The 27,733-nt window shown below is 38.6% G+C and overlaps 1 protein-coding gene across 4 annotated transcripts in view; it reads right to left on the minus strand.

Moving 5' to 3' along the window:
• Window positions 1-1,013: 1,013 nt before the first annotated feature.
• arhgap32b (Rho GTPase activating protein 32b) overlaps window positions 1,014-27,733 on the minus strand; it is a 69,900-nt gene continuing 43,180 nt past the window's right edge. For 2 of the 4 annotated variants that reach the window (XM_088321085.1, XM_088321082.1), the window contains 15 exons: window positions 27,352-27,433; window positions 25,306-25,356; window positions 24,047-24,121; window positions 13,615-13,764; window positions 12,010-12,112; window positions 11,320-11,464; window positions 11,154-11,236; window positions 10,682-10,789; window positions 10,389-10,534; window positions 10,113-10,314; window positions 9,880-10,025; window positions 9,705-9,779; window positions 7,574-8,344; window positions 5,900-6,480; window positions 1,014-4,378 (listed from right to left, as the gene is read on the minus strand). In XM_088321085.1, coding sequence (XP_088177211.1) covers window positions 2,303-4,378; window positions 5,900-6,480; window positions 7,574-8,344; window positions 9,705-9,779; window positions 9,880-10,025; window positions 10,113-10,314; window positions 10,389-10,534; window positions 10,682-10,789; window positions 11,154-11,236; window positions 11,320-11,464; window positions 12,010-12,112; window positions 13,615-13,764; window positions 24,047-24,121; window positions 25,306-25,356; window positions 27,352-27,433 — 4,794 coding nt within the window. In that variant the 3' untranslated portion in view covers window positions 1,014-2,302. The remainder of the gene's footprint in view (window positions 4,379-5,899; window positions 6,481-7,573; window positions 8,345-9,704; window positions 9,780-9,879; window positions 10,026-10,112; window positions 10,315-10,388; window positions 10,535-10,681; window positions 10,790-11,153; window positions 11,237-11,319; window positions 11,465-12,009; window positions 12,113-13,614; window positions 13,765-24,046; window positions 24,122-25,305; window positions 25,357-27,351; window positions 27,434-27,733) is intronic. The other 2 variants (XM_088321083.1, XM_088321084.1) reach the window with 2 other exon arrangements.

A 27,733-nucleotide genomic window follows, 5' to 3' on the forward strand; every position in this document is an offset into this window, starting at 1 on the left:
GAAACTTAATAAAAGGTGGCAAATGGCTGCACACTAGGATGAGAAAAAAATCGTTGGATTTTGCTTAACTCATTCTGCAACTGCACTATTGACTGTTACATATTTAGACCTAAGTGTGGTCACATACATCATAAAATTGTACGAACCATCTTATTTGATTTGCAAACCTGTTTCTGGAACTGCAAAAATATTATCAGATAAACCTCCGGCTTGCTCCTGTGATCCAAAAACATACATTGTAAACTACTTTTAATGATTCTGCTTGTGAATAATTTAAGAATCTTTATAATTTTCCGTTCTTAGTTTATAAAGGAAATGAGGAAGATTGATGAAATTTTGTAAAATTATTATTGTATCGGATATTTTTTATAATGTTAAAATTTATCTCCTACTTAAAGAATAGTAATTATTATAAGATCATGCAACTGACACACCTTGTCCTCAAATATTTTCATTAGGGCTGGTCCTCGGATTATTGGCTTTGCCAACATGGGTGTCATGATTGTTATAGCGTAATGATTACTTGCATATCTGTCAACTTGACTAAAACATGGTAAACCAGTATGTAAAAAAAAAAAGAAGCAAGTCTTTTAGACATTTCTATCAAGTTATTTAAAAAAAAAAATGCTAATTAAATGCTCTCTTTGGCCGGTAAACGTCAAGTGTTAAGTTTGCAATTAGAGGTGAGTCGGTTCAGGTGTAAAACTGTATTCCATCAACTGTTAAAACGAAGTTAACAACACATTCAATTGTAAACATTAAAAAAAAAAATGTTCCCGTTGTTTGCGAATAAATGTGTTGTGTTTAGAAAAGATCCCTAGATCCCATGATTATCTTATGTAAGGTAGTTTACTAATCTAAATGAAATACAAAATTAACCTTTGGAGTTGACATTCTTTTACTGATCTGGCCCCCTCAGAACCAAAAGTCTTGACCCAGGCCCCAGAGCCTAACTCTCTTTGACATCCCTGCGTTACACCAAGCAAGAAAAGGTTAGCAGCATCTTAGACACATTATTGAGTGCAATTCCTTTACATTTTATTTGATAACTAAATGATAGGCACCCATTAAACAGAGGCAAGAACTTCACATAAAACAACGCTTTACTTGCGCCTCACCTGGTAAGAAAGAGGCTTCAGGTAAGGGATGAGCAACATCTGCAAGCAATACATTGATTACAATGTTTACAGAATCCAACCTGCTAGTTTAGCAAACAACAGGTACGGTTATTGAAATTCTGCTGGGCAGAATCAGATGTGTACTTTACATAAGGGTCCTGACCCAAACCCTACACATTTAGGTTCTAAGTGGTAAAATACCATTTTAACTCATTTTTGCTTCTAAGTAGGATCAAAAAGTTTATTTTAGATTAAACTATTTCAGCGTTTATTATTCATAAATCACATTTCACAAATACATAATCATCATGGGAAAATAAAATGCAAATAAAACTCTTTTTCATACCCTTACCCGATATTTACCATCAGTAGTTCCCGTTTACTCTGGTTAACTTAACAGACCTTGTTCCCCCTTCAAATGACCAATATTTGATTATAAATGAATTTGATTTTGAGAAATGTACATAAAACAGTACAGGTAAAGAACATAGGAGACAAATGACACCCACTGTTTGAACTTAATAAGATCCATAACAGATCGTCGTAAAACTCACATAGTAGTATTTTCAAAAGATAAGCATGGAGACAGTATACTGCATACCTGTGTGCGTAATTGTGAAAGGAGTGGGTGGTGGCGCACACATCCATTCTCTGTCTACTTTGTGCTGCGATGTTTAAAAAGAACCCAAAGGTAAATGAAGTACACAGAACCGTTACCGAGTGCATGCATTTTTAAAATGCAAACCATATTCTATTTATGGTCTAAACCAGCGGCCGCACCTTAAAAAAATACAGCTTCCACATTTTACTATAGACTCATACATTTATATACTGTATGTATATGTATATATACTTTATCTATATATATATAAATATATAGATGTATCATTATATTGCAACATGAACATTTGTAGTTTCTGTTTAAAGTATTTTACATCCTGCATATCACATACTGTACTTTGACAATTATCTCACTTAAACTCAGCAAAATTGGGCTCCTGGACAAAAACTTCAGGTACATTCAGGACTTTCAGTAAAAAGTAATACATATTCCTTTAAAATCCGTTGAAAATACCGAAAAATTATTTTTGGTGCAACAGACCACTGTCCTGCAGAGGCTGCTCAACCATCGCTCAGTGTCTTTCTAATTAAGGACATTTAAAAGTTCTCTTGGTACAAAGGTTTCATTCTGTACATATCTCTGGTTCTGGCCTCTGGATCCCCATGTCAGTCTGAAGGAAGGCTCCCTGGCCCAATGCTGTGGAATACGCTCTGTTGTTTTGCGCCTGGTAGGACTTACTGTTGCTGCGTTTTTGAACAGGTCCCTGGGGTTGAGGTCCTGGGTGGTAATCATCTAAGTTGTCATACTGGGATTGCACATTTTTTTGGTATGAGTAGTCTTGGTCCAGTTTGGTGTTGCTGTGGCTGTAAAGATGTTGCTTGTGAGCTTCTTGTGATTGTTCTAGTTTACAGCGGGCGAGCGTCTCTATGGGAGCGACAGGCATATCTTCTCGGCCGTAATGGTTGCTTGTGGTTTTTACTTTATTGTGGTGGCGGTCGGCATCGTTGCCCTGGAAGCTCTTGCTTGAGTGCTCCGGCTGCTGGTACTTACCAGGTTGTTTGCCTGAAATTTCATGCTTGCCTTCCTGTTGGCCGCTCTCCTGTTGATGGGAGAGTCCGCTCAGTGTTGCTGGAATGGAATGAGATGATTGGCATTTCTTGGAGAAGCTTTGCCTTGTCGATTCTTCTGACTTTTCTCCGGCCAGGCCGACTTGGAGATGCTCCGAACATAAAACATTGGGGTCTGAGGCTAAATGTCGGGGGAAAGTGCGACAGTTTTGGCTCTCAGTTGAAGGTTTTCCAGGGTCAGACTTACTGCGAGAATGCAGTGTGTCATAGCCAGCTATGTCAAGTGGTGAGAAGGAGCCAACATTGTCATATTGTGAGAGCACAGGACCTTTAATTTTTTGTCTGGCCCGACTCTCTCTACGGATAGACTGTGAACGTAGGCATTCAGACTCCTCTGGGTCCCAAGAGATGTAAGAAGGGACTTCCTTGGTGCCGTGACCAGGCGGCATGTCCATGCTCACAAAACTGTGCTCCTTCCCTGGGGGGAGGATGTTGCGAGCGAGGTAATGGTACCCGGTAGCTTTCCCGCTAGGCCTGTAAAGAACAGCTCCTGAATCTCGAGTGGCTGAATGGACAGGGCGCACACGGATGGTGCCGTAAGGGTCAATGTCATAATAAGGATCTACGAAGGGAATGGAACCAGAATATGGACTGTAGCGGTACTGGACCCGGCCATTCTCGAAATAAGGTTGTAGTTGAGTGACGTGATAGTCTGCTTGGGAGGACTGCTGATGAAAGGGTTTGCACTGATGCACAGGGCGGTGGTAATAGAACAAGTCATCCGGAGGAACTTCAGTCCTTTGGATGGGTACTGTTTGGATAGTGGCGGGAACATGAAGCGAGTGCACTCGGCGAATTGTGGGGTAGCCGGGGTTTCGGTCATGGCTATAACCCTGATGTCCTAGCGGCCCATAAACACTGCGGGTGTTTCCTCTTGACCTAATGGAATGATGGTAGGACCTAGGCCCTAAAGTGCTGAATCTGTTGTCTACTCGGGCACTGTAAGGTATTTGAGGTTCGGACTTTGAAACATAAGGGAGGTGTGAAGCGACATTGTTGGATCTGTTGTGGTGTGGCATGGGCTTTGAACCCATTGACACAGGTCTCTGCTGGTAGTACGCAACTCCTGGTGGCTCAGTGAGGACCGCTTCGCTTTTAGCATGGTAGTGGAAAGACTTTCGGGAAGAAAGTGGATGGCGGGGAAGGGCATCGTCCTGTTGGCCTGCATTAGAATTCACATCCAGGTTATGGTAAGAAGCTTCACCTTGACTAAGGGCAGCCGTCGCCAGTTTGCTTTCCATAGTTCGGACTGGAGGGGCTGGTGGTGTGGGTCCACCTGGGATGTATTTGGCAAACTCCAGGCATGGCTGCATTGGATTTATGTTTTCCCTTGGTCTGTCAAGATGCTCAGGAGAAATCGGTGCTATTCCTGAACTGCCCCTTATAGGCAGCGCTGTGTGTGCTTTATTTTGTGTTTGATGCTGCATCTGAATTGGGCACGGCCGCTTTGTTTCAATTTGAGGTTGGGATGGGGACAAGATGGGCTTTTTGGCCTTTGGAAGTGCTGGGGGCTGCTGCTCTGATGATGGTTTTGGGAGACTTGTGGACTTAGCCTCTTCCTTTGACTTGACCTGAGAAAGTTAAATGAATGGTGTCAGCGGATAAGTTTCACTATATTTCAATAATGCTTTTCTCTATTAAAAACATGTTCTAGATTATTTGATTTTTTTTAACCTCTCCCAATGCAAGTATTATTTTTTTCAGTACTTACAAGCATGTGGCAAGTACTTTTACCTGCACTATTATAACTTAGGCCAGTGTCTAAGCACTATGTTGTATTTTTTTTCCTATTTACTAACAGTCTAGTTTTTTTCCCTTAAAAGGTGTTTTCCTAGGAGTGCCATGTTTGATCTTGTTGCATACAATTTTTCACAACTTTAGTATCAATTACAATAAAGACAATCCAATTCAATTTCCTTAAAAAAGCTGTAAACATGAATGTAGCAAATTTCCTTATGATAAAAAAACTAAATTGTAATTTTCTAGTATTTCCCCGCATTGGTTTATAAAGGATATTCTTTGTAGAACACATATTTGGGTGTCTTAACCCCTTAACGTTCCTGTACAATTTGCCCAAAAAAACAATCCAAGACGTACCCAAAGCAAATTGAATGCTGTACTTGAACCGTTAAGAGAATATGGACAGTTTTGGTCTCTTTTGAAAGGTAAGACCTTAAAGTTTATATATAATAAAACACTGCAAGTGATACGAACATTGAGTAATCAGAGTTGGAACACACAGAAATAGAAGTTTTATTTTCTCGCCTGAATGTATTTTTTGCAATAAAATGCCTGGTGACTGGTGACATCGTACGGACACATATTCGTTTTTCAACAGTCTAGCAGCCCGCAGGTGGGCTATCGAAAAGTTAAGTGTTTAAATTGTGACAGCTGTCATCCATAGAGAAAATTTTCCTCATTTTTTTCTTATAATTTAACCTTTACTTGTTTCTATATTAAAATAACAAAATCTAAACCTTCAAATGAGTGAAATTATCCGATTTAGCAAATGGTATATAGTTGTTCTCATTGAGTAGAAACATAATACATTTTAAGTACAGTTTTATTAAAAATAGCAGTAATATAAGTCACATATTTGAACATGCATTCTTCAGTTCCAAGTGATCTTGTTCACCAGTGTGAATGATAGTTTAAAATATTGTATTTATATTCAAAATTTAATTTATATCTATATATCTATAAACCAAAGCCATATCCCCCAAGTGGGAGGAGGCTTAAGTCATGAACACACTCACATTCACCAAACATTCATTCCCCTTTGCTCTTCCCAACCTGACACAGAACATTAAGCCCACAAGACAACAGTGAAGGAGTGGCTGTGCCATGCAACACTTCAATTTAAAAAAAAGAAAAAACAATCTATTGAAATTTTTAAATATAGTTTTTATTTTTAAAAATGTGCATTTCCAAATGATTATTCTCAGAATGAATGAGAACACCTCACACTACGCTATTTCAGCTGAAAATATATTTTCACAAAATTCATCAAAAAGAGAAATGCCTTAAAAAAGGAGACGGGACATCTCTATGTAGCATACACACAAAAAATAAGCAAATGAAAAGAGGCTCACCTCTGAAATGCATTGTCGAGATGTCTCTTTGCCAATGCTACTGGTAATCGGATGCACTGCACCGCTTTCAAAGGTTGCCGAACTGTTGCTCACTTGTTTGGTACTGGTAATGCTAGTAGAGATCGAATCTTGTACAAAATAGGAGTGAACTTCTTGACTTGTGACTGGGGAACTCAAGTTGTCTGTAACTTTAGGAACAGGGGTGTCTGTAGGAATACAGTCAGTTTCTTGTGGTTTTACAGACGGAGTTGTTGATTGATTGGCACTGTCTGGCGGCCTGTTGGTTAACTCAAGCACTTGGTGTTCTTTCGACGGTTGAATGGAGGAGATGGACACACTGCTGTTCTGTAAAATTGAACTTCCTCTTTCAGCTTTTTCTTCGGAAGTCAGGAAATGTGGACCTGAAACTTGCGCCAGGAGCTTGCTAGACCGAGGTCGGGACTGCTTGGTATGTTGTTGTGCGGACTCAGCAAGAACCAACATTCTGGTGTATTCTTTACCATGAAGTGGGGGAGCGCTTGATTTAGCATGAGTGCTGATGAAATGTGAGGTGATTTCCTTGGATTCTGGGCCTTTTCCTCCTAGCAAGGATATAAATTGGTTTAATAAACATCTGTAGTGTATAAACACAGTATATTACTCTAGTATTAGTTTTTTTCCGACTATTGGGGTCTCCTAAAAACCCCAATTTGGCCAGAAATTTGAAAGTGCGCCTATAACCAGGTAGGCCTTATATGCCGCAAAGTTTTGGGGAAATCCATACAGTAATTAGATATGTGTTACCATTCAAGGTTTTATAGTAACACTGTATTTGAATGGAGAAATAAAGTCATCAAAAAACCTTTCATATCGAGAAATTCCGCTCGTTACACAAGCACTTTAGCTATAAGCTTAGATGAAGAGGTACAGCTGTACTTAATTCTACAAACTTACCAACCCAGCCCTAAGCATTTGTCTTTGCAGAAAACTAAGCATGTTTTAAATGTTGTTATGTTTCCTGAGGATGCCCGGTATTACATTGGCCAGAAGCGCTGCCTATCCCAAGCTAAGAACATTATCAGGGACCCCTCTAACCCCCATCATGGACTGTTCACTCTGCTAGCCTCTGGGAAGAGGTACTGCAGTGTGTGGTGCAGGACCACCAGGTTCCACAATAGTCTTGTCCCCCTGGCCATTAGACTGTTAAACGGTCAATCAAACACATAGTAAATCTAAACTGCTGCTAATCTGTACATCTGTTGGTTTTGTTTGACTTTTTGCACTACTGGCAGTTCTTTATAGCTAGCCACTCCTTGTACATCTGTTTCTCTGCACTATTGTACTTACAGCGTTATTGTTACAGTGTTATTGTTACTGTTTACCTGACTTGTTTACCTGACTGCCCATTTTGCACATCTGGTTAGCTGCTCCTCTTGCACTATTTGCGCTACTGTAAAATACTATACATAGCCATAATTATTTAGTATATTATTAGTACTCAATACTCCAACTCAATACAACATTTTATTTATATCTGTACATTCAAGGAAACTGTGCGGGTCAGATGTATCGACATTTCGTTCTGTATACACGTGTACTAGAATGACAATAAAGTAGATCTGAATCTGAATCTTACATATGTAAAAACAGAACCGCAGATTTTTTTTTTTCTTAATCGAAACTCCTTCATCTTACCTTGATGTTGGTGGTTTTCACGATGTGGTACCTTTTGAACACTTTTCTCCCACTCTGCCTCTCCACAATCCGCAATGTCAAAGGTGGCCAGCTTAGAGTGAAGCTCCATTTGGAACGCTTCACTTAAGGAAGGCTCTGCTTTTACAGAACCAGGAGAGTCTTTTGGGGCAGGAGTTAATGCTTCTGGAGGTCCTGCCTCTTCACTGCTTGTCCTGTCAGGCACCTCTACAGAATGGAACTCACAAGTGGCTGGCTTTACACTTCTGATGGGAGACACGGCTTGTGTGGGTTTGTCAGAGTAAGAATAGGAAGTGGCGAGTTTCTGGCTTTCCTTTTTCTCTCCTGCTGTCAGGTTGTAGTCTGGGGGCAGCATAGATGATTTGGAGTTGTCGAGGAAAGAAGATGAGATGAGGTCAGATCCATTGCCACTCCTGTGGCTTCGCTTTAACGTAGCGCCTTCTGCAACAGCCTTCAAATCAAGCCCAGGAAAGGCATAGGCTGCATCAGGGAGACTGCACTGGAAAGACATGGGATCAAAATCCAAGGAAGCTACGTTCATGTCTGGCGGGCTAAGGTCCAGGTCTTCGCGTGGGGGCGAAATGAGAGCTGGCACACAAATGTGGCCGTCTTCACAGTCACCGTCCTTGCTAGCGCCCAGGGTTTCATATGAGTTTCGGTGCTGTCCACCATCCAACAAGGAGCCATTAAATGAGCCCGAAAGGGCGTCGCTGCTTGATCGTGGCCGCCGTGGACGGTACACCTTGGACTCGCCTGGGAATATTAAGCAAGACAGGAATCACTACGGATCACACCTAAATGACCAACTAAATCAATAAGTGAACTGCTACAATCTTATCTGCTTTCAGCTGAAACTAAGAAAAAAGATATCTTCAATATTCTAAAGCCAATCTAATAAAAGTGATTCATAACCTCACTACAATTACAAGTAGTTTCACATCAGAGTAAAGATTTAAAGCCCGAGCCCAACCCAAATTTTGGACTGGGCCTTAAAAATCAATCATTACATTCAGGTAGGGCCTAGCTTCTTCAATAAAGTATCCACTCAGCATTGTTCTTTTTTTGTCTCTCTGGTTCTCATTTGTAAATTTCCGCGCTTGATTCTTGAGGACATAATGGTTTATGGCCAAATTTTCAACCGTGAAAATGATTGAACGGCCTTAAAATTTTCCGGTCAACTCCATCAATAATGAATAATTGTCTGTTAATAGAACCCAAGCAGACATAAAAATATAAAAGAAGTTAATGTTTATGTGTCTTGTTTAAGTTAGATTTGGTTCATTCGTTATCATAAACTACACCTACCGAGTCCTCACAAATAAAATATCAAATTTTAGGAAACTGGTCAAGCTCGGGCTGGGCCAGGAACAATACCCGCGGGCCTGTGTTGGTCTGGATTTTATAGGGCACATCTTATTACAGTTTTACAATACAGTATGCCGAATTTATGTTCATTTTTGATAGGATTGATTCGATCTGGGTATATTCTTGTTTTAAAATTCAAAAAGTAAAAGTAATCTATATCTAATATTGTGAAATTTGTTAATAAACCAAGTAAAATAACGCGGATACATATGAATATTTTTCTCCAGGAAACTCGCTGAGCCTGTTGTTCTGTGATGGAACATACTAAAGAGCAAAAATCGGTAACAGACAGTAGTTATCACACTAAGAATGGTATCTGCAACTCATTGGAATGATGTGTAGCTGTCCATTTTGAGGTGAACGAAAGGGCTGGAAGTAGTAGATGAGAGGTAGAAGTTTGTACGTCTGTTAGAATTCTATTTTCCTGATAATCTTGTGGGGGGACTACAAAAGCTTGGTGGCTCAATGAGCTTATAAAAAATGGGAGAAACCCTATCTGGATCCAGAACAATTTACTACCCAGATCTCATGTAAACCAGGCCTCAGCAAACGTTTTGAAACTAAATGCTACTTCTTTGTTACTCAAAAATACAAAAGGGCTACAAGTTCAATCTTAGCTCTTTCTTTGGGGCTACCTGATGCACACAACCACGTTAGTGACCCCTGCTGTAAATAAGTTTACCAAAAAATAAAATATCCCATGCAGACGTGATGTATGCAGTATAATGAAAAAAGATGATGTGTTTACCTTCAACATTATGCAAAGAACTCAGTGACTCCTCACTTTTAGCAGATCTCAATGTGGCTGTATCCCCTCGGCCACCTAAAACAATTGCGTCACAAATATGTAACAGTGATCAGCCTGTTTTTATGAAACATCCCAAAAGAGTTGGGCAAAAGCAATTGAGCAGGGAAAAACACACCAGCAAGAGCCATGGCCTTCAATTCATTTGGTTCACTTGGGTTGCGCTGCAGCTTGCGCTTGGACATAGAGGAGGACTTGCCCAGGTTGAAGAAAGAACGCCAACTACCCACAGGGGATTTCTTAGATTTCACAGGAGGCCTCTTCCTATGATTCCCCAAAAAGAGAATCAATCATGCAGGATATGAAAACAAGTTCTGAAGAAAATTAAAGAAAAAACAGCATTGGACAAACCTCTCTGTAGGAAACTCAATGACTGTGTGAAACTTCCCCTGTAGGGCCGCTGGACCTTCTCCAACCTCAATGTATTTGCTATCTTCGGTGACCGGAGAGTTAATCTGAGCCTGAGTCCTGGCTTGAGCGTCCTCCAAACTTAGAAGTTTAGTAGAAGGTGAGGAAACAAGCAGGGACTTGGGTCTGGACAAGGTGTTGTGACCTGAAGGTTGTTATGTGTACCACAGTTATTACGATTTGGAGAATTATTCGAAATGAAGGGACTGACTGTTGTACCTGCTCCCTCTCGAATGAGTGAGCCAAGTTTGGTGCTGAATAGAACGTCCACGTGGTTGAGAATAAACTCCACGACAACCGATTGGATTCTGACTTCCATGAAGGCTGCCGTGCCACTGAAGCATGCAGATTCAATTTGCTTTGATCTGGGAGAACAAACGACGACAGTGTCAAATGTCAACTTTAGTTTATCGATTTCTTTAGCACAACACTAACATTTTTCTCTACGGTGACTCTGCCCTACTTTACAAATCCATTAAGAAAATGCCTTTTCTAGTAAGTTGATATCTCACCTCAGTAGGTTGGGGGCCCAGACAATGGCCAAGTTCTTACTGTGCATGTTGGTGATATAGCTGAATGCCGCCAGGCGTGAAAGATGTCGCATAAGGAACTCCAGAGTCCTACAAGAGTAAATATATTCATTTATTTATCTATCGTCATCTGGATATTCAGATTTACGTTTTTAAATTAAATTTTGACCCCCAGAGATTTTCACATACCCTGCTAAAACAAAATGTGCTAGACAAACAGTGGCATTGCTGGTTCTCAGTTGATTTTCAATAGAGGGTGCAACAATGCGAATAGCCGAGCCTCCTCCCATGTCACATTTTTTTTTTAATCAAGCCCAAAACACCCAAGTCCAGGTGTGTAGCCTTAATAAATTTACATTAATAGCCATTATTTATGAATGAGATGTTTGGCTGAATAATAACTGTTCAAATACTCTCCTTTATATACAGCTTAAGACAAAAAGTGTATTCTGACCTGTAATGAGGAGGAGGAAGTTGTTGAATGACGTCATGGATTTTAATAAGTCGCTCTTCATCTGTTGCTGCTGAGACAGCCTCCTGCCAAGTGGACACACAGATGAATGGACCAGTGTAACTACATCATGACGAAGCAGAAAATCCCATTTTTGAAACCAACTTACAGAAAATTTTTCATAGAGCTGATAAGTGAGCAGGGGGTTGGGCAATTCTCTGAAGTAGAGCTTGCACAGCGAGCCTACACAGTGAATATCCTGTATGTAAACATCTTTGGTCAGGTCGGGGATTTGCTCAGAGTCAAACTCGTGCCTGATGGAGGCAAAAAACAAACAAAACTAATTAGAACGTCAGGAAACTTTTGATTCAAGGTTGGACATGTATCAAAATTTAGATCCTTGTACGACAACAAACCAACTCAAAAAAACATCAGTTTCTCTTCCTCTCAACAGTCTTTTGTTCCTTAACAGAAGACTAATCCATCATGGATTTTTATCATCCATCAATTGGCTTGCAAAATTACTGCAATCCTCTTTTTTTATTCGGAATATTGTGCTCAATATACAAAAGTAATTATGTATAACTAAATAATCAATTTCTTCCTGCAGAGCCGTTAACAGGAAACATATCATTGCTCTTAGAAAGGCCACAACTGCTATGGGCCAAAAACCAGCCCACTGCCAATGTAATTTTCACCCTGCTAACTGATCCTTACCACATCTAAACGAGAACTGTTGTACTGTGTAAATTTACATTCAAGCAGAGGAGACACCTCGCACAAGAAAATGAATAACAGCTCTAAGATACATGGTGTAATGTATAAACCAGCTCAATTTGAGGCTTAATGAGGCCCCTACCGCAATTTCTGGATATTGGAAGCGATTCCAGACAGTCGGTAGATCCCGTCCACCACACCGTGCTTTTCGATGAACTCTGTGCAACTTTTAAGGACCTGGGGCACTGCACGCACACACACAAAAACATGTCACTCATATGCTGATTATATTCACCTTTGCTGAATGCTCCAATTTCAAGGATTGTACCTGCCGTTTTTACAGTAAAAGTAGCGTTGGAGAGTCTTTAGGAAAACTAAAGACAGGGGGCTGTTTGTTTTACTTGCTTTTTCAGAGGTGAAAACATTTGAATGTGGTTATCTTGCTTAAGCTCATGTGCTGTTGAATTCCTTTCTCAGACATCAGCCAAATGTTGGGGATAAAAAAAAGAGATATGGCAGTGTCTAGGGCAGTTAAAAGAAGAAACCTTTTTCTGCAAACCAAAATGGCGAACAGCGATTCCATACTGTTCTTTTCTGCTGGGGAAAAATTAAACTTTGCTTATCCTGTCTCAGTCTACTTTTAGGTAAGCAATTTTGCTTTTCGTTTGTGTTTTTTGCTGCTTGTCGCGGTTGGTATTATTTTGTCCGGCTTGCTCCCAGTTACATTGGGGCTGCCGATGGCTTTCCTGTTTTGTTTGCTCCTGGTCGGTGCTCATTTGCTGCCCACAATGTGTTGTTTGGCGCTAGTGTACCTTAGTTCATTCATTGCCGTAACCACTTTTCATTGTTGGTTCCAGGTTAGCATCTCTTCTCACTGTGTTTTTTGGCTCGGTTATCCTTACGTTTTTCCACCACATCAACTGCCAAAACTTGGCTTCTAACACTAGTTACCTCTTTGAATAACACGTAAAAAATTTGGCGACTAGCTTGCTAGGGTGCTGTTGTTCCCCCAATGACGTCACAGCTCAGGATAACAAAGACAAGACATGCTGTCTTCCAAATGCACCACCTCTAAAAACAAGTAATTGGAATATACCGATAAAATAGATTTTATGCAAAAACCATGTACTATTTTATCACATTTCGCATGTTTAAGAATTTTGGATTACCATTAAATACACGAAAGAAAAAGATATATTTCATGGATCTGCAAACAATAAATCACTGTTATTTAAGTATTTTTATTAGAGAACAGGAATAGAATAGTGGTCTCCAAGGTAGTGCCTGCGGCACCAGGTAGCCACTTAAGAAAACATAGTAAACACAAAATTTTTATTTTCGAACTGTATATCAAAATGGTAGGCCTTTGTGCCAACCAGTAAAAAGTAGCTAAAAAAACGGTTGGTGAACCCTGGTATAGAAGATTGCTTTTCAAATAATTACAAGTACTTCTGTACATGTTGAGCATGTCAAATGACCAAAATCATATCACTCCATTTAGGGGGTCAAGGCTCGCCACTAAATTCCAAACTCTGATTTGTGATCTCATGACTGCTTGGTACCAAGAAGGTGACTTTTCAATTGAAATGCATACCCAATTATTGGGATTGGTCGTTGAGGCTCTGCCCAATTTTCTTCGGGGGAGCATGTCCCCAGATTTTCCTAGACTGACCACCTAGCAGGGTCTCACAAAATTCTATGGAAAACACTGGAAACTGAAAGAAAACTACTGTGTTCTGTGACTCACCATCATGAGCGGAGTTTAGGAGATGCTCTCCCAGGTCGCAGCCGAAAACCCTCTCCCGAAGGATGCCCCTCTGCTTCAGCTTTTGCTTGCTGGGCCTCGACTTCATGAAGGAGCGTAAGAAGGTAATCAGCTTACCATGCTTCTTTGACACTGAAGAAAAAAAAAGTTAGAAGGAGAAATATGAGAACTGCTGCACAGAAAAGTCGCTTTTGCTCCATTTTATTTACAGCTGTCTACAGATGCCATTTTCAAGTCAAAAATTAGGATTTGCAAATTCAGTGATAAATAAGTTGCTTTTAAGAATTTTACCAACACTTCAAAATCCAGTATGTTAATGGAAAATATCCACTTTCGGTGGTCCTCCAATAAGTGGACTGATTATCTTTGTAATGAATTAAAAATAAACGTGTTTTCATTTGGGAAAACAAATACCCAATATTGTGTCCCCTTGTCTCATAGCAAAGGCCACGCAATTGAATCGCGTGATAGATGTTGCTGATAGCAGATTTGTATCCCTAATATATTCTAATACACTACACAATGTTTTAAAAAGCGTGATTCATCATGGAAAAAAACATCTTACAGATTAAGTTTACTGTAAAATTCAGACTATTAGCGGTGACCTTTTCCTAAAGCTTTCAACCCTGCGACTTATGCAACGATGCAGCCAACTTCTGCATTTTTTCTCTAACGGCCACCAGGGACGCCAAAGCAGTAAAGATAAGAGTGAGACACATGTGTCGAGTAAGACCCAAGTTTAATATAATTTCGGTCTTTGTTGCATGAATAAAATTAGCATGAAAAAACCCTCATCATGGATATGATGTCAATTTAAAGGTGAGCACTACCTACCCACATTGGGAATAATTAAGTCTCTATTTGTAATCTGAACTAATGTGGGGAAACGAACAGATTACAAGAAGCAACGTCCAAGAAAGCAGAAATGTTTAAGGCAGACTCCTATTTATCTGTCGGCAGTAGGAGTGAATATTTTGCACGGTTGGATTCTATGTATTGTCCTTGATGTGACAAAGCCATTTTTGCAGACATTCAAAGAAGTTGAAGACAGCCAGGGGACGTACTGGTGAGTTATGCCGGCTTTATAATTTTCGGGTATCGTGTTTCAAAATGATCGTGACGTTTCTCTGATGAGTGTATTTTGAAATGGTCATCATATCTTGAATGCCAAAAGCTTTCCAATGATATGTGGCATGATCAATTGGTTTGATTATAACCAGGGATTGTTGGTCTCAGTTTTTGTCAGTAAATCCAGTTAGAACCACTAGAAACAGGATTTCTTTGCGTAGCCAAGCAATTGAGCTAGTTAACAGATTATGTGGTGATGTTGGCTTTAAAGTTGTATTCCTGAAATTCTTCTTGACTTGTGTCTTGAGCCCAATATAAAGCTTTGAGTCAATATCATCGTTTAAGAATTTTGAAGTTTGCACTATTTAATGATGAGATCCTGCCCTAACTGGAGGATAGGGTATGAGCAGGAGATTATGTCTTGAATAAGACCAATGGAGAACAGACTATTGTTTGCAATTTTGCAGCGCTCACATAGAAAGAGCTGAGCTGAAAGGTGAAACCATTCATTTATAATAAAAAAAAGAAGCGTCTGACTTTCCTATGCTCAACCTGGTGACCCAACTACAAATGGTGTATCTGGAACATAATTGTTCAGTGGAATGGTGAGCTTTGCCAAACTGTCGCCAGTTTAGAGCATTATTTATGTCCGGTATTTTCTTTTTCTAGTAAATTTAAAAATGTACAGTAAATGATGCACTTCTTTCAATTTGTACACTATCATGTTTTCCAAAAGGAACAGTTTGACCAGGGGTGATCATAGTACAGGTCAATACTGCGTAACATTTCATTTTTATAAGTAGCTCATGTGAGCACCTCCGAGTTAAACCAAATGAACCACCAATGCAGTTATCTCTCGTGAGTTTTAAGCCCAGAAAACCGTATTGATGATCAAATGGATGCACTTTCTATGTCAAGCAATGGCAACATTTGCTATATTCTTCCTGTATGAAGTCAGCCCTCCACTTGTGAGTTTCAAACACAAAGCAGAAATGGAAGCATTCATTAACAATTTCCAAGAATTTTATGTGAGAATACAGCATCTAACCCACAAGCTGAAAACAATTTACCCCAAACCGCAAAAAACAATAGAAAAACATATACATTTTTAAGCACAGATGTTTATAATTTGATGGTATTTTCAAATAAAGTCATTCATCTTTGAGATGTGGGAGTCAAGTGAGACAGATGATGACATTTGAGCCTGAAACCCTGCTCTTGAATTTAAATTGAAAAAAGAAACACTTTAGAACAGGGGTGTCAAACCAGCTCAGGCCCCCCAAAGGCTTTTATTCGGCGCGCCTGGTGCTCCTTTATGTTTTTTTTTCCTTTTTTTGTATATTCCTTTTAATTGTTGGATGAATGAATGGTCCAAACAAAGTTAGATTGGTCTTTTTGAAAATAAATATTTGAAATCCGAACCAACTTAGAGAAGCACAAGAGAAAAATGAAACGCTGTTTACAATGTGTCCACTGGATGTTGCCAAAGCCAGGCGCCACTCACAAAGCAACTGTAGCTGGATCTCTCTCTCTCTCTATGCTTTTTATCTCTTTTTTTGTCTCCCATTGTCTCTCGCTCTCTTTCCTCCCTTTCTCTTTCTTTCTCCCCCTCTCGCTCTTTTCCACCCCTTTTTCCCCTTTACTCTCTCCTTTCCTCCCTTCAACTGCTCTAAAAAAAATGTAGCCCTCAACAGGAGTTGTAGCCTAGAAACCACTTGCATGTTTAAGTTACAGACTTAGAAGTGACAGAGAATTTCCCCGCTGAGGACTCGGCCCAAGTATCACATCAGAAAACAATTATCCACATGATAGCAATCGCTCATTTTTTCCCCAGGCTTCAAGCCCAAAGCCACAACCATGTCAATGCAATCACAGAAAGACATTTCAGATGAAGCAGTTGGGCACAACAATTTCACTGGCCTAGAAACACATGACTGCTGTTGTCGAAGAACTTCACTGAGACAAAGAAAAGGCTTAGGCCCGAGTTATCTGTTAAAATTACTGTGCATCATAATTGTCGTAATTGAGCTTCGTATATTCACTTTCGCCACAAGTCATGTCACATGTATTTATCCCCTGATCTGAAATCTGCATGCTTGCAAGGAAAGTCGTAAAAACCTCAGCATGAGGAAAGTGATAAACATTTTTAAAGGGACCACACAAGAAGTAATCCCCCTTTCAGGATGTCCAGGCTGCAATAGATGTTGCTTGTCAACATTAACCATAAATATAAGCAATACCCCCTCTGGATTCAACAGCCTTGTGGGTTCTAAGAAGGGAAACCCAACGCTCACCTGAAAAGAATTGTATTTTTTTTAACCCCAGTTTTTCTATGCTCAAAATAAACGTTAAAAAATGTCAATGCATTTTTTATAACAGTTAAGGTCCATTGCATAGTCGTGTCGTTTTGGAAAGCAATTATGTATATTATTTTGTCAAATTCATTACAATCATTATGACAAAGGCCATAAAAAGTGAGACCAAATAAACCATAAAGATAGTGCTCATCTTTTTTTCCATTTTTTTCCTCAACAAATAGACAAAATACAAATATTTAATTGAGGTTATTAGAAATTGTGTCGATTCTAATAATGTTTAATCCAAAGCGTATCCAAACGATTGATTTTCTAAAACAATGATTGTCGATTAGTTTGATAACAAATATTTGGAAACAAATTCATCAGTTTCTGCAACTCTAATTTGATTTTCTATCGATTTGCGATGATCAATAGTGACATAACACTTATCAATAAAGACAGACAGGGCCATCATTTATGTCCACTGGTGATATATATATGCATAGAAGCTGACCTAATTTTGATGTATTCTTTTAACATTTCAAACAAATTATTAAAATAACTAATACTCTCACCCACTGCGGTGATCACTGTGCCAAACAAGAGAATGTCCTAATAACAAGTTTATTTGTTTAAAATGGCGTAACCCACTTACTTGGTTGCAATTATTCTGGTAAAACATGGCACCTGAAATACCGTGCACCTCTTATTTTCCTTATGCAGCATGGGAAAAATACATGAGGGTCATATAGTTTTCAGTGAAAGAAATGGCAATTCACGTATATACAGGTGGGAATGAAAACATAATCCTTGAAAAATTATTTCTTTTTCATGCAAGGACAATTCATTTTAGGGGAAAACATTTTTTAATCCCTAGGTCTGTGACATTTTTTAATCACCTTTAAAATGCAATGGCATACCTGTCAAGCTCAAGCTTTATCAAGCGAGAATAAACGGTACAAACACATTATGGTACCTATTTACTTACAGACAGACTGTAGAATATAAAATAGAATTAATGTACACAAGTTCATCTTGTTTACTAAATAAACAACACAAACAATTCTTTTAGCATCTTTCCAAGTTCTTTCCCCAGTAAATTTAACGTTGCTTATTTTTATACGTTTATATATGTTATGTTTTCTACAGATGGGTTTAATCTGTAATAGAAACTGTCACAATTCAGTTTAGTTTGCAAAAAAGTTGCCAGAGTATCAGTTCCCATTATCTTCTTATACTTTTTATGTGCAGTACTTTCCTCACATGGCTGATAACTCTGTCGGCATTAGTGTGAAGGCAGAGCACACCATTTGAAATGATCAAAAAAACTTACAAATACAGAGAAAATTGACTGTTATGTAATAAAATAACTTTTTAAGGGCCAAAAATATCTTCTTACCTTATTTCTAGGGTAATGTATGAGACCTACCCCGGAAGCTTGACAACAGGGTAAAGTCCGACAGTACCTTCGGCTATCTCTTTAACAGACTTAAAACGGTAGTTAGGTGGACCAATTCAATGTCCGAAAGCAGTATGTAATTTACAAAAAAAAGGGAAAAAAAAGGAACGCATACCAGGCTATTGCCTCGAGTGTGGAAGCGAAAGACTTCTCACGCGTGCAACTCCAAGAGCTGCACTCAGTGCACTCAAACTTGCTTTACATATAGACTCCTGCTGCCTTTAAGTGCTCCAACAAATAGGGGAGATTTCAGACCTACACTGAAAGATATCATGTTTCTCCCTACCTCCCTATCTATTTTTATTGCCCCATCTCTTTTTTTCCTTTCTCTCTTTATTTTATCCTCCCACCTTTAGTTCTCTCTTTTCCTTCTCCCTCCCTATTTCCCACTCTCCCTTTTTCTTTCTCACTCCCTTTTTCTTTCACTCTCTTACTCCCGTTTTCATCTTTTTCACTTTTTTCTCTCTCCTTCTCCCTTCTATCTGTCTTTCTCTCTCCATTTCCATTTCTTTCTCTCCCTCGCCATTTCTCTCTCTCCCTCACATTTGTTTCTCATACTCCCTCTCCCCCTCTCCATTTATTTATCTCTCCATCTGTCTCTCCCTCCCTTTAAATTTGTCTCTATACTCTTTTCTTTCCATCCCTCTCCCACTCTCTCTCTCCCTCTCTCCATCTTTCTATTCTATTTCTTTTTTAAAAAGAAAATCTTCCTGTCATTAAGTGTCTGTAGGCCGGGGGGCATGTGGGGTGTAAATCTTACTAACGGTGTTAGTCAAAATATTGCTATGGAACATTCTCTAGTCTGTCCACATTCAGAAGAGGAAGTTAACAAAATACAACTACAAATATATATATATATATATATGTATATAAACCTATGAATAAAAAGGAAATCCAATGTTAACAGCACTAGTATCTGCATCCACTTTCACTTTTGGCTTTGCAAGTTGGTGGTGGCAGCAGCAATAGTAATAGTGTCATACCCTCATATAAGAATGGGAGAACTGTATTTTATTTGGAAAAGAATTGAACACAATTTATTTTGTTTTATCTATTTATCTACATGGTTGAAAACCAGAGAGAATTTACAGTATTGCTCTAGTGTGCTGTCATGGGGGTAGAAACCTTGGTGCGGTATCTGGGATCCGTAACAATAGCTTAGACATTAGCAGAATATAGAAAACAGGTCAGCGAGAACCAAAAAAACCCAAAAGAAGAGAAAGGAATGAGATACAATCTTACACACTTTCAAAATACTCAGATTACAAAAGTACTTATGTTCTTCACAATCTACCATCTTGATAGCCACCACCCCTAACCACAACCTTATATCCGGAAGAAACCCCAAAACATTTTGTAGTAGCAACATACAAAGTATGCATTTACCCCAAAGTAGGCTTACATTTGAACATAAAACATTTATTATGGATTTTATATTTCCTTTCAAGTGTACAACTTCAAGCTAACCCTGTAAATTTGTCAGTGATAAATTGCATTGGAAGTACAATAAAGCACAGAAGGGTGGTGTAGTTGACTATAGCTGTTATAGGTAGAGTGTAAATATGAAAGTGTTAAAACCCATATTAAAAAGGAAGCCCTCTCTGCTGTAGAATTCTGTATCCAAAATGTTCAGAACCACGAAGATTACTCATGAGGAGAAACAAGTTCCACAAGGGACCATGAGAATTTCGCAGTCAAGTGCTGGAGCCCCAGGAAGAGAGCCTTGTGAAGTGCAAGAATTACCGGGAATGAGACTTTCAGTCACTCACGCATTCTCTATTCAATCAATTCCTCGCTCCTTGGCATAGCCAGCTGTTTCAGCTCAATCAGTATTTGCTCAACCAACTGCCAAATTATAGGTCCCTAGACATGACAATAGATGTGAAAATAAGGGGAAGGGCTTCATCCGACAACTGACTCAGGAACTAGTAGACCTATAGTAGCTGTCAGAAACCTTTTCTGTACCACAGACCGGTTTTATGTCTGGATATATTTTCGCCGCTAGGCCTCACAACATAAGTAACAGTAACAATAATATTTAAAATCACTGTGTAATCACTAGAACATTACAGATCTAGATTGCAAACAAAAATGCATTCAATTTGATCTCATCACACAATTTTTACTCACAGTACCATGTAACAGAACATTTTTTTGGCCAAACTCTTTCCTTCAACAACATTGTACAAGGTGAGTAAAATTAGTGTCATGAGATCAACTCGAATGCCTTTTTTAATGTAATTTACAAACCCAGTGGTCTAGTAATTAGGAGTCAGCATTCTCACCACCGCAATCTGGGTTCGATTCCTGTTGTATCCAATGTTGAGCTAATAGGTCGGCAATATTTCTCTACTGATCATTCATTGCTCCATTATGGTGAAATACTAGTCAAGTCATGTTTATTTGTCACGCCCTTAATAACAAAGAGTCTCAAAGGGCTGCACAGAACACAGATTGTTTCAAACCATAGACTATCATTACTCGTCACATCCCATCACATACTGTAGATACAAAATCATATAACAATAACAGCGGCAAATACTTTGAGCAGATTGAAGATAAAATTATTGTAACTCTTACATCCCTCGTACACATTTAACAATATCATACCTGATGTTTGTTTGACACTGCTTTTAAGTAGTTTGCAGCAATTCACACTAAGTTCAGTGTGAGTGAACAAATTGGAAGGACATTCAATTTTAAGTAGTCCTTTTCAGACTAATACTATTATGTTCCTGATCCCCTAATAACCGTGGGGTATTTTACTGAATATATAAGCATTTTCTGCTGAACCGGGGTGTATGTTCAAAACAAGACATTTCATCGAGATGTAAAAGTATCCAAATGTCACGATGTAAAAAATGTGGACCTCATAATATGATATTCATAATAGTACTTTGGGGAGGGTTGGCGATATTAACAAGTTCAGGATTACTGTATAAAAACAAACAAAAAGAGTTATTAAATAAACATTTGTATGAAAAAGCAATATTTTGCTTTGTTGATAATGAAACAGTTAACAGTGAAAAATAATCCCGGTCGTGCAACATAACGGCTAAAATATTCTTGAGTAAAATGAACTGCAGTAAGAAATCTAAAACAGCAGAGAGTGCTAACAGCACACAAATGAAATTTCACCTCTCCTTTATAACACTTATATACATATATATATATATATATATATATATATATATATACAAAAAATGTTTTGATACTGCATAATTGCTTTTATCGCTAGTTCCTAATACAAGTAAATTTTTGTATGGGTGGTGGATTATGATACATTACAGACAAAAACAAAAGGGATTTAAAGATTCTGCCCTGGGAAATGAAATGGTATGCCTAACAGGAAGTTGCTCCCATAATCGTCTATGCGTGGGTGTTCAGGAAGATTAAGACCCTGTTTGCATTTTGGTGATTGTAAATTCCCTACCAGAGCTCACTGCAATATTTGCACCTGGCTAAAGGAAATTCCTCTTTTTGTCAGGGTTATCAAGAGACTCGTATAGCATCAGTTTCTGTCATTACACCAGGACATACAGGAGCAACAATTAGAAGATTGCAGATTGGATTAGGAGTACTAGTTTTTTTCCCCCTAGATGCATTCAGTTCCTGACTGGAATGTGCTCTTTCAGTCGCCATGGAGAAGGGGACAGTGATTCATACTGTTGCAGAACAAAGCTTAGCACTCAATGGATGGGTTTACAGGCCCCCCTTGCAGTGAAAGAATTAAATAAATCATGGCTGGTCAGGATCCAAAACCACGACACCCCTACTATGGTCTTTCAGTTTCGAACAAATGGACTCACACAAACACAGCTGGACCGCATCCAGACACAGGACAGAAACAGGATACGTTGCAAGGCTTTGAAAAAACGCCCCAGTAACCTGGCTTACCCCGAAAGTAATTTGCATCATACCTTGAGGGGCCAACACCGAAAGGGAACCGAGGCCTGGATTGTTTTCGATTGCTCTCTTGTGTAAACCCTATTCAAAGTCGGAATGCACAAACTAATCTCAACTACATGAAGATGTTCTTCTCTTACATAATGCATAGAAAAATTCCTAAATCTTAACTGGCATTTACAAAGACACCAAATATGAACACCACAGTAGTTGTGCAATCTAAAATGTCAACATTTCCTGATGTATCTATCCAAAACAATGTCATTGGGCAAGACACTGATTGTATAGATGACTTTGTCCTTTCAGGTCTGGGTACACCAATCTGACGTTTAATTAATGAGGCCGACACCATCTCCCCTGGTGCCGGCTCATCGTACAGGAAAAATGTGCAATTATACACCGAAAAAGACAGGGACTGTCATGGACCATTAAAGGGAGACATTCAGGAAATTAAAGCCTGTTCATACTAAATAATAGGCTTTTACATAATCACATATTATCTCTCACACATTGACAATACATTTTTAAGTATATTTTTAAAAATGTTGTTTTAAGAAGGGGGGCTACCTTGAGTGTATGTTAGATGTCTCAAAAAGCAGGTCATTGTAGGAAAACACAACTTTGATGGTGTTTTAAACAAGTAATTGGCATTTTAAAATAAATGGCCAAAAGCTGCAAAAAGTTGACTCAGCTAAATAGGTCTCCCCTTGGGAAGTATTATTTTTTTCAACATATTTTGTCTTTTTGCTTGTTTTGATGAGTTATCAAAACACTCAATGGAGGGCATTACGGAAGTAAAAAATAAATAAAACATGTACACGCAGCTAAGCCCCCCATGCCCACCCCCCAAAAACAACAACAACAAAACGGAAATGACAAAGTTATAACATTGCAAGGGCGTGGACATTGATGGCGTTTTTTTCTCCCCCTCAAGGTTTGAGTACCTTTTGCGAATACACGGAAAGTAGTACCCGTCTAGGTAATTGGGTGGCAGTAGCCACTCTTACTAAGGGGAAGAAAAATACCACCTTAAAGCTCTTTATGGAGGGGAATAAAACATATTCACAAATTACCCAGTTTCTTGTTGCCCACACTTTTACAACTCTCACTGGGAAAAAATAATTTTGCATGTTAAATGTATTTAATTTTAATGTTTCAATTGGTTGCCAACATTGAAATTATGTGTATACAAATAGTTAACCACATTTAAAAAGTACCTAAATCATCTCTGAATTTTACAGATACTTGACAAAGTATATTTTACAAAAAATCCCATTTTTAAATGCACAAAGAGCAAAACCATTTGCTGATTAAGATCGTCAACTTGTAAATTAAGTGACTTTATTTTTTAGAGCTGCATTAAAAAAATACGGTTTGATTTAGATTTTACTTTCAAAGTGCAAAACAATCTCCCTTTAGCTAGTGTGATAAAATTACGTTCTCAATTATCAAAAAGACATTGCACGTCCGAACGTGTGGGCAATAATGTGCAAAATAAGCAGCGTCTCCCTTTGATACATCACAGAAAACAGAAACCTATGAAAAAAGTGTAACTTTTAGTCCTGAATATATGGAATTTTGAACTTGCAAAGCTAACACACAGATCTTTCTGTGGGTAGCATACAAACAAATGACTGATAATATGGAGTTAATTGAGGGCAGCACACCAAGTGGCTTTATCTACCTGAACTTGGGCTGTAGTGGTTAAATGGGTCGGCCACCCATGTATTGTCCTCTATTACATTCTCCATCTCCAAATCTGCATGCATCCGGATCAACAGATGGGCCAAAGTAAAGATGGGTGGATGGATGGATGGATGGACATATCGGAGAAGCAACAGGGAGAGAAGCATTTAGAACAAAAAACAATTAATAATAAATTGAGGCTACAATTCACAACAATGTACCGTATTTTATGCACTATAAGGTGCACAGCATTATAATGCAGACGCACCTAATAATAGCATTTTGTGATTTTTTTTTTCCATATATAAGGCGAACCAGATTATAAAACAGATGGAATTAAAATTACACAAACGGCTAAGGTAAGGTTACACAATAAATAAAATAGGGTTGTGTTCCACTGACCAAAATTGCATACAACTTTGTAACATTGGCTGCAACAGGAATCAATCCCAGATTGCGGCTGGTAGTGTCCTGGATCTTATCCAATAGCCCAATATTTTTAGTCAGGGTTGTTGTTGTCATTATTCATCCGGGCCACAAGACTATTGACATTTAACTGTTTGGTCTGACAACTGAATTGAGAATTTATTAACAAGAGCATGAGATTCTGATCTAAAGAAAATGGCATTGTGGGAAGTAATTCGGTCACCCTGAAATGTATAAATAAAAGCATGGCTGCACGATTTCAGAACAATTGTCACTTGGATCAAGCTGAGAAAAAAGTGAGACAAAATGCTTTTAACGGTAACATATCTGGTACCGCGACTAAAAATAGTGTGATAGTGAGAGAAGATCTGATGCCTATTCATGTGTCATCTGTATCCCTAGTGGTCTAGTGGATTGGATGCGGTGCTTCTCCTGCTGTGATCTGGGTCCGATTCCCATTGCACTCTATGTTATGTAATTGTGAACCATCCATCTCCTAAACGGCTTGGTGGTGGTCTTCTTATACATTTGTCACCATTATCATGCAATTGTGGTCAATGATAACATTTATCGACTGATCAATAGTTTCACATATATTGTATTGCATTTCCAATTTATTCTGCAAATAAGGCGCACCGGATTATAAGGCGCATGTTTAAATGTATGGCCAATATGGAGTTTTTGGGTGCGTCTTATAGTCTCCTGAATACAGTAATTAGATCTGAAATCAACATTAATGGGACAAAAACTGCAACAGAATCATAACATTTATGTGAAGTTGTGTTTGTGATGGAGATATGCATGCAGAGGTGGTTGAATACCAAGACGCACAGGGTGGGAAGAGACTCCATGAGGCAGGCGGCAGGCCAGAGCACGCCGACGCTGAGGCAGAGGAGTTTGAGTCAAATGCAAGCATGCATACATACTGTACATACAGGTACATTGCATTTAACTGTGTGGGACCACATTTCTGTATTAAAGATGAATCATAGCAGCAGTGAGGACAAGCAATGCAGGTTATAGCACAGCGCCGTATCAGTTTGAGGACTGAAAACAATACTGGACCTTTGCTTGCCAATTTAGTATGACAGGGCTTTAGATTAGGGTTCCCCAAATGCCGGGTTGCAGACCGCCAGCACAGAAAGAAAAATGAATTCCAATATTTTTTGGTTATTGCTTTTTTGACACCGCTAAAGTCACACTGAATGTGAACTGAAAGACTGGGGTGGTGCATTTGAATTTGGGACGTCCTAATCGGAAATCAGGTGCAATCACTTGACTCTTGGGCCAAAATGATTGGGCAAAAAACACGTATGAAAAATCTTTCATGCATGTTTACATAAAATTGCATTTATGTTAATTATTTAAATCAATATATATATATATATATATATATATATATTTTCGATAAGGAGGCGCTAAACAATACATACTGACACTTTAAGCATTTTGTCATTTGTTGCAGAGCAGAAATTTAAAAAATATATCAAATTAAAGCCCAGTCCCCTTCATATAGTAGTTCAAAACGTCATAATGTTGGTCCCAGCTGTTGCCTGAAGTCTTGATGTAGTCCAGCCCAAGTTTGAAATCATTTGGATAAATCCTTTAAGATGAGTAAATGTCCAAAAATGGCCCGGAATTCTATATAGATGTCCTAATCCAAGGGTGCTAGTTGTTTTTTCGGCCCTTAACATATTGACTTAAGAATACGTACATTTCTGCCAGTCCTGACAAGTCTATCATATTTGGTATGATTTAAGATACGTTGATTACCTAAAAAATTAAATGAAAAGTTAATCCAGGCAAGACTCGCTACGAGGGCCCTAATAAATCAAACAACAACTTCAGTCAACTACAGCCGCCATTACGTTACCAAGTTTTGCTGGACTGCCTTTAGTACACGAGTAAATAAACTGGCAGCCATGGAAAAACCTTCGGCAATGGAGGACCAATTGATCATTGCAGTTTAGGAAAAATAAATCCCAACGTCAAAACAAGACAAACAACACACGGGGATCAAACAACACAATCACAATTTCTATCAGCGTCAGTTTACTTGCTGGTCCTGTATTTTGTCCTGCTTGGCACACAGTTATACGTAAGATTTTGCATTAGACGTTATGATAGCATCCAGAATGACTTGCAGTGAGTTAGGAAATATATTTCTATTTCATGTCACGGATGCAATCTTACAAGGACACCCGAGTGCCACTTGATTACAAAATGGATTAATGTTGGTGTGTATGTTTTATTGTTATTGTTGTTATTAGTTTTATTATTATCAACGTTATCCTTATTGTTACTGTTATTATCATTCATTTTTCCATTGTCATTATTACTATTTTTATGGAAAAAATACAAACACGTTGAATGCCGACCTTGGGCTGTTCCGTGAAAATATAGCCGGCATTGACTGGATCTGTTGCATAGATAAGGTTGGGAACCACTACTTAACAGCAGAGTTGTGACAAACAAATATCAGCTAATTGATGTCATAATAATGATTAAAAAAAACAACAAAATACCAGGTACAAAACCTATTTTCCCTGAAATTGAAAAAGCCTCTACTGTGCATGAAGAGGAAAATTGTGGAAACAAATGTATATTGTGTAAACCAAACAATAAGTGTGTACCAAAGCTGCAGGGGCTATAATACTATTGACATTAACATTTCTGTTATTCAAATTAGGTAAACATTTACATCACACTAAGTTAAACTAGTAAGAGGGTTAGTTTACACAAAACCATGCACGGTCAAAAGGATTATGTGTCTGATCGCGAGCCGCTTTCTGAAAAGTTAGCCCTATCTCAAAAGTTCACATCCCTTTGACATCATTTTACTCAATATCAAAGTATGAAAGTAAAGAAGGACATTACCTGGTTTTGGCACAGAGTTGCTCATAGACTGTGGCACTTTATCATTGATTAGCTCCACACACTCACTAGGAAAGTAGCCAACCTGGAGGGAATGCACAAATAAATAAATAAACAAACAAATAAATAAATAAATGTCCAGGCGAGTATAAGGTAGTGTAGGGAGATAGGGCCTCTATCTTCAAATGTTGTTAAATCAGTCAGCCCCCCCCTGCAAAAAAACTATTTTTAAACAACCTGCAGAATGACCTTCCTCTTACCAAATATAATTAACGTGTGAGGGATCCAGAATGAATGATTGATTTTTTGTCAATGGAGCACATTCACTTGAGTAACAAACTCCAAACCCCAACATTATCGATGCTAACCAGCAGTATTTCAAACA

This window comes from Urocampus carinirostris, chromosome 17, assembly GCF_059441175.1.
Source record: "Urocampus carinirostris isolate Australia breed hairy pipefish chromosome 17, RoL_Ucar_1.0, whole genome shotgun sequence".
NCBI lineage: Eukaryota > Metazoa > Chordata > Actinopteri > Syngnathiformes > Syngnathidae > Urocampus > Urocampus carinirostris.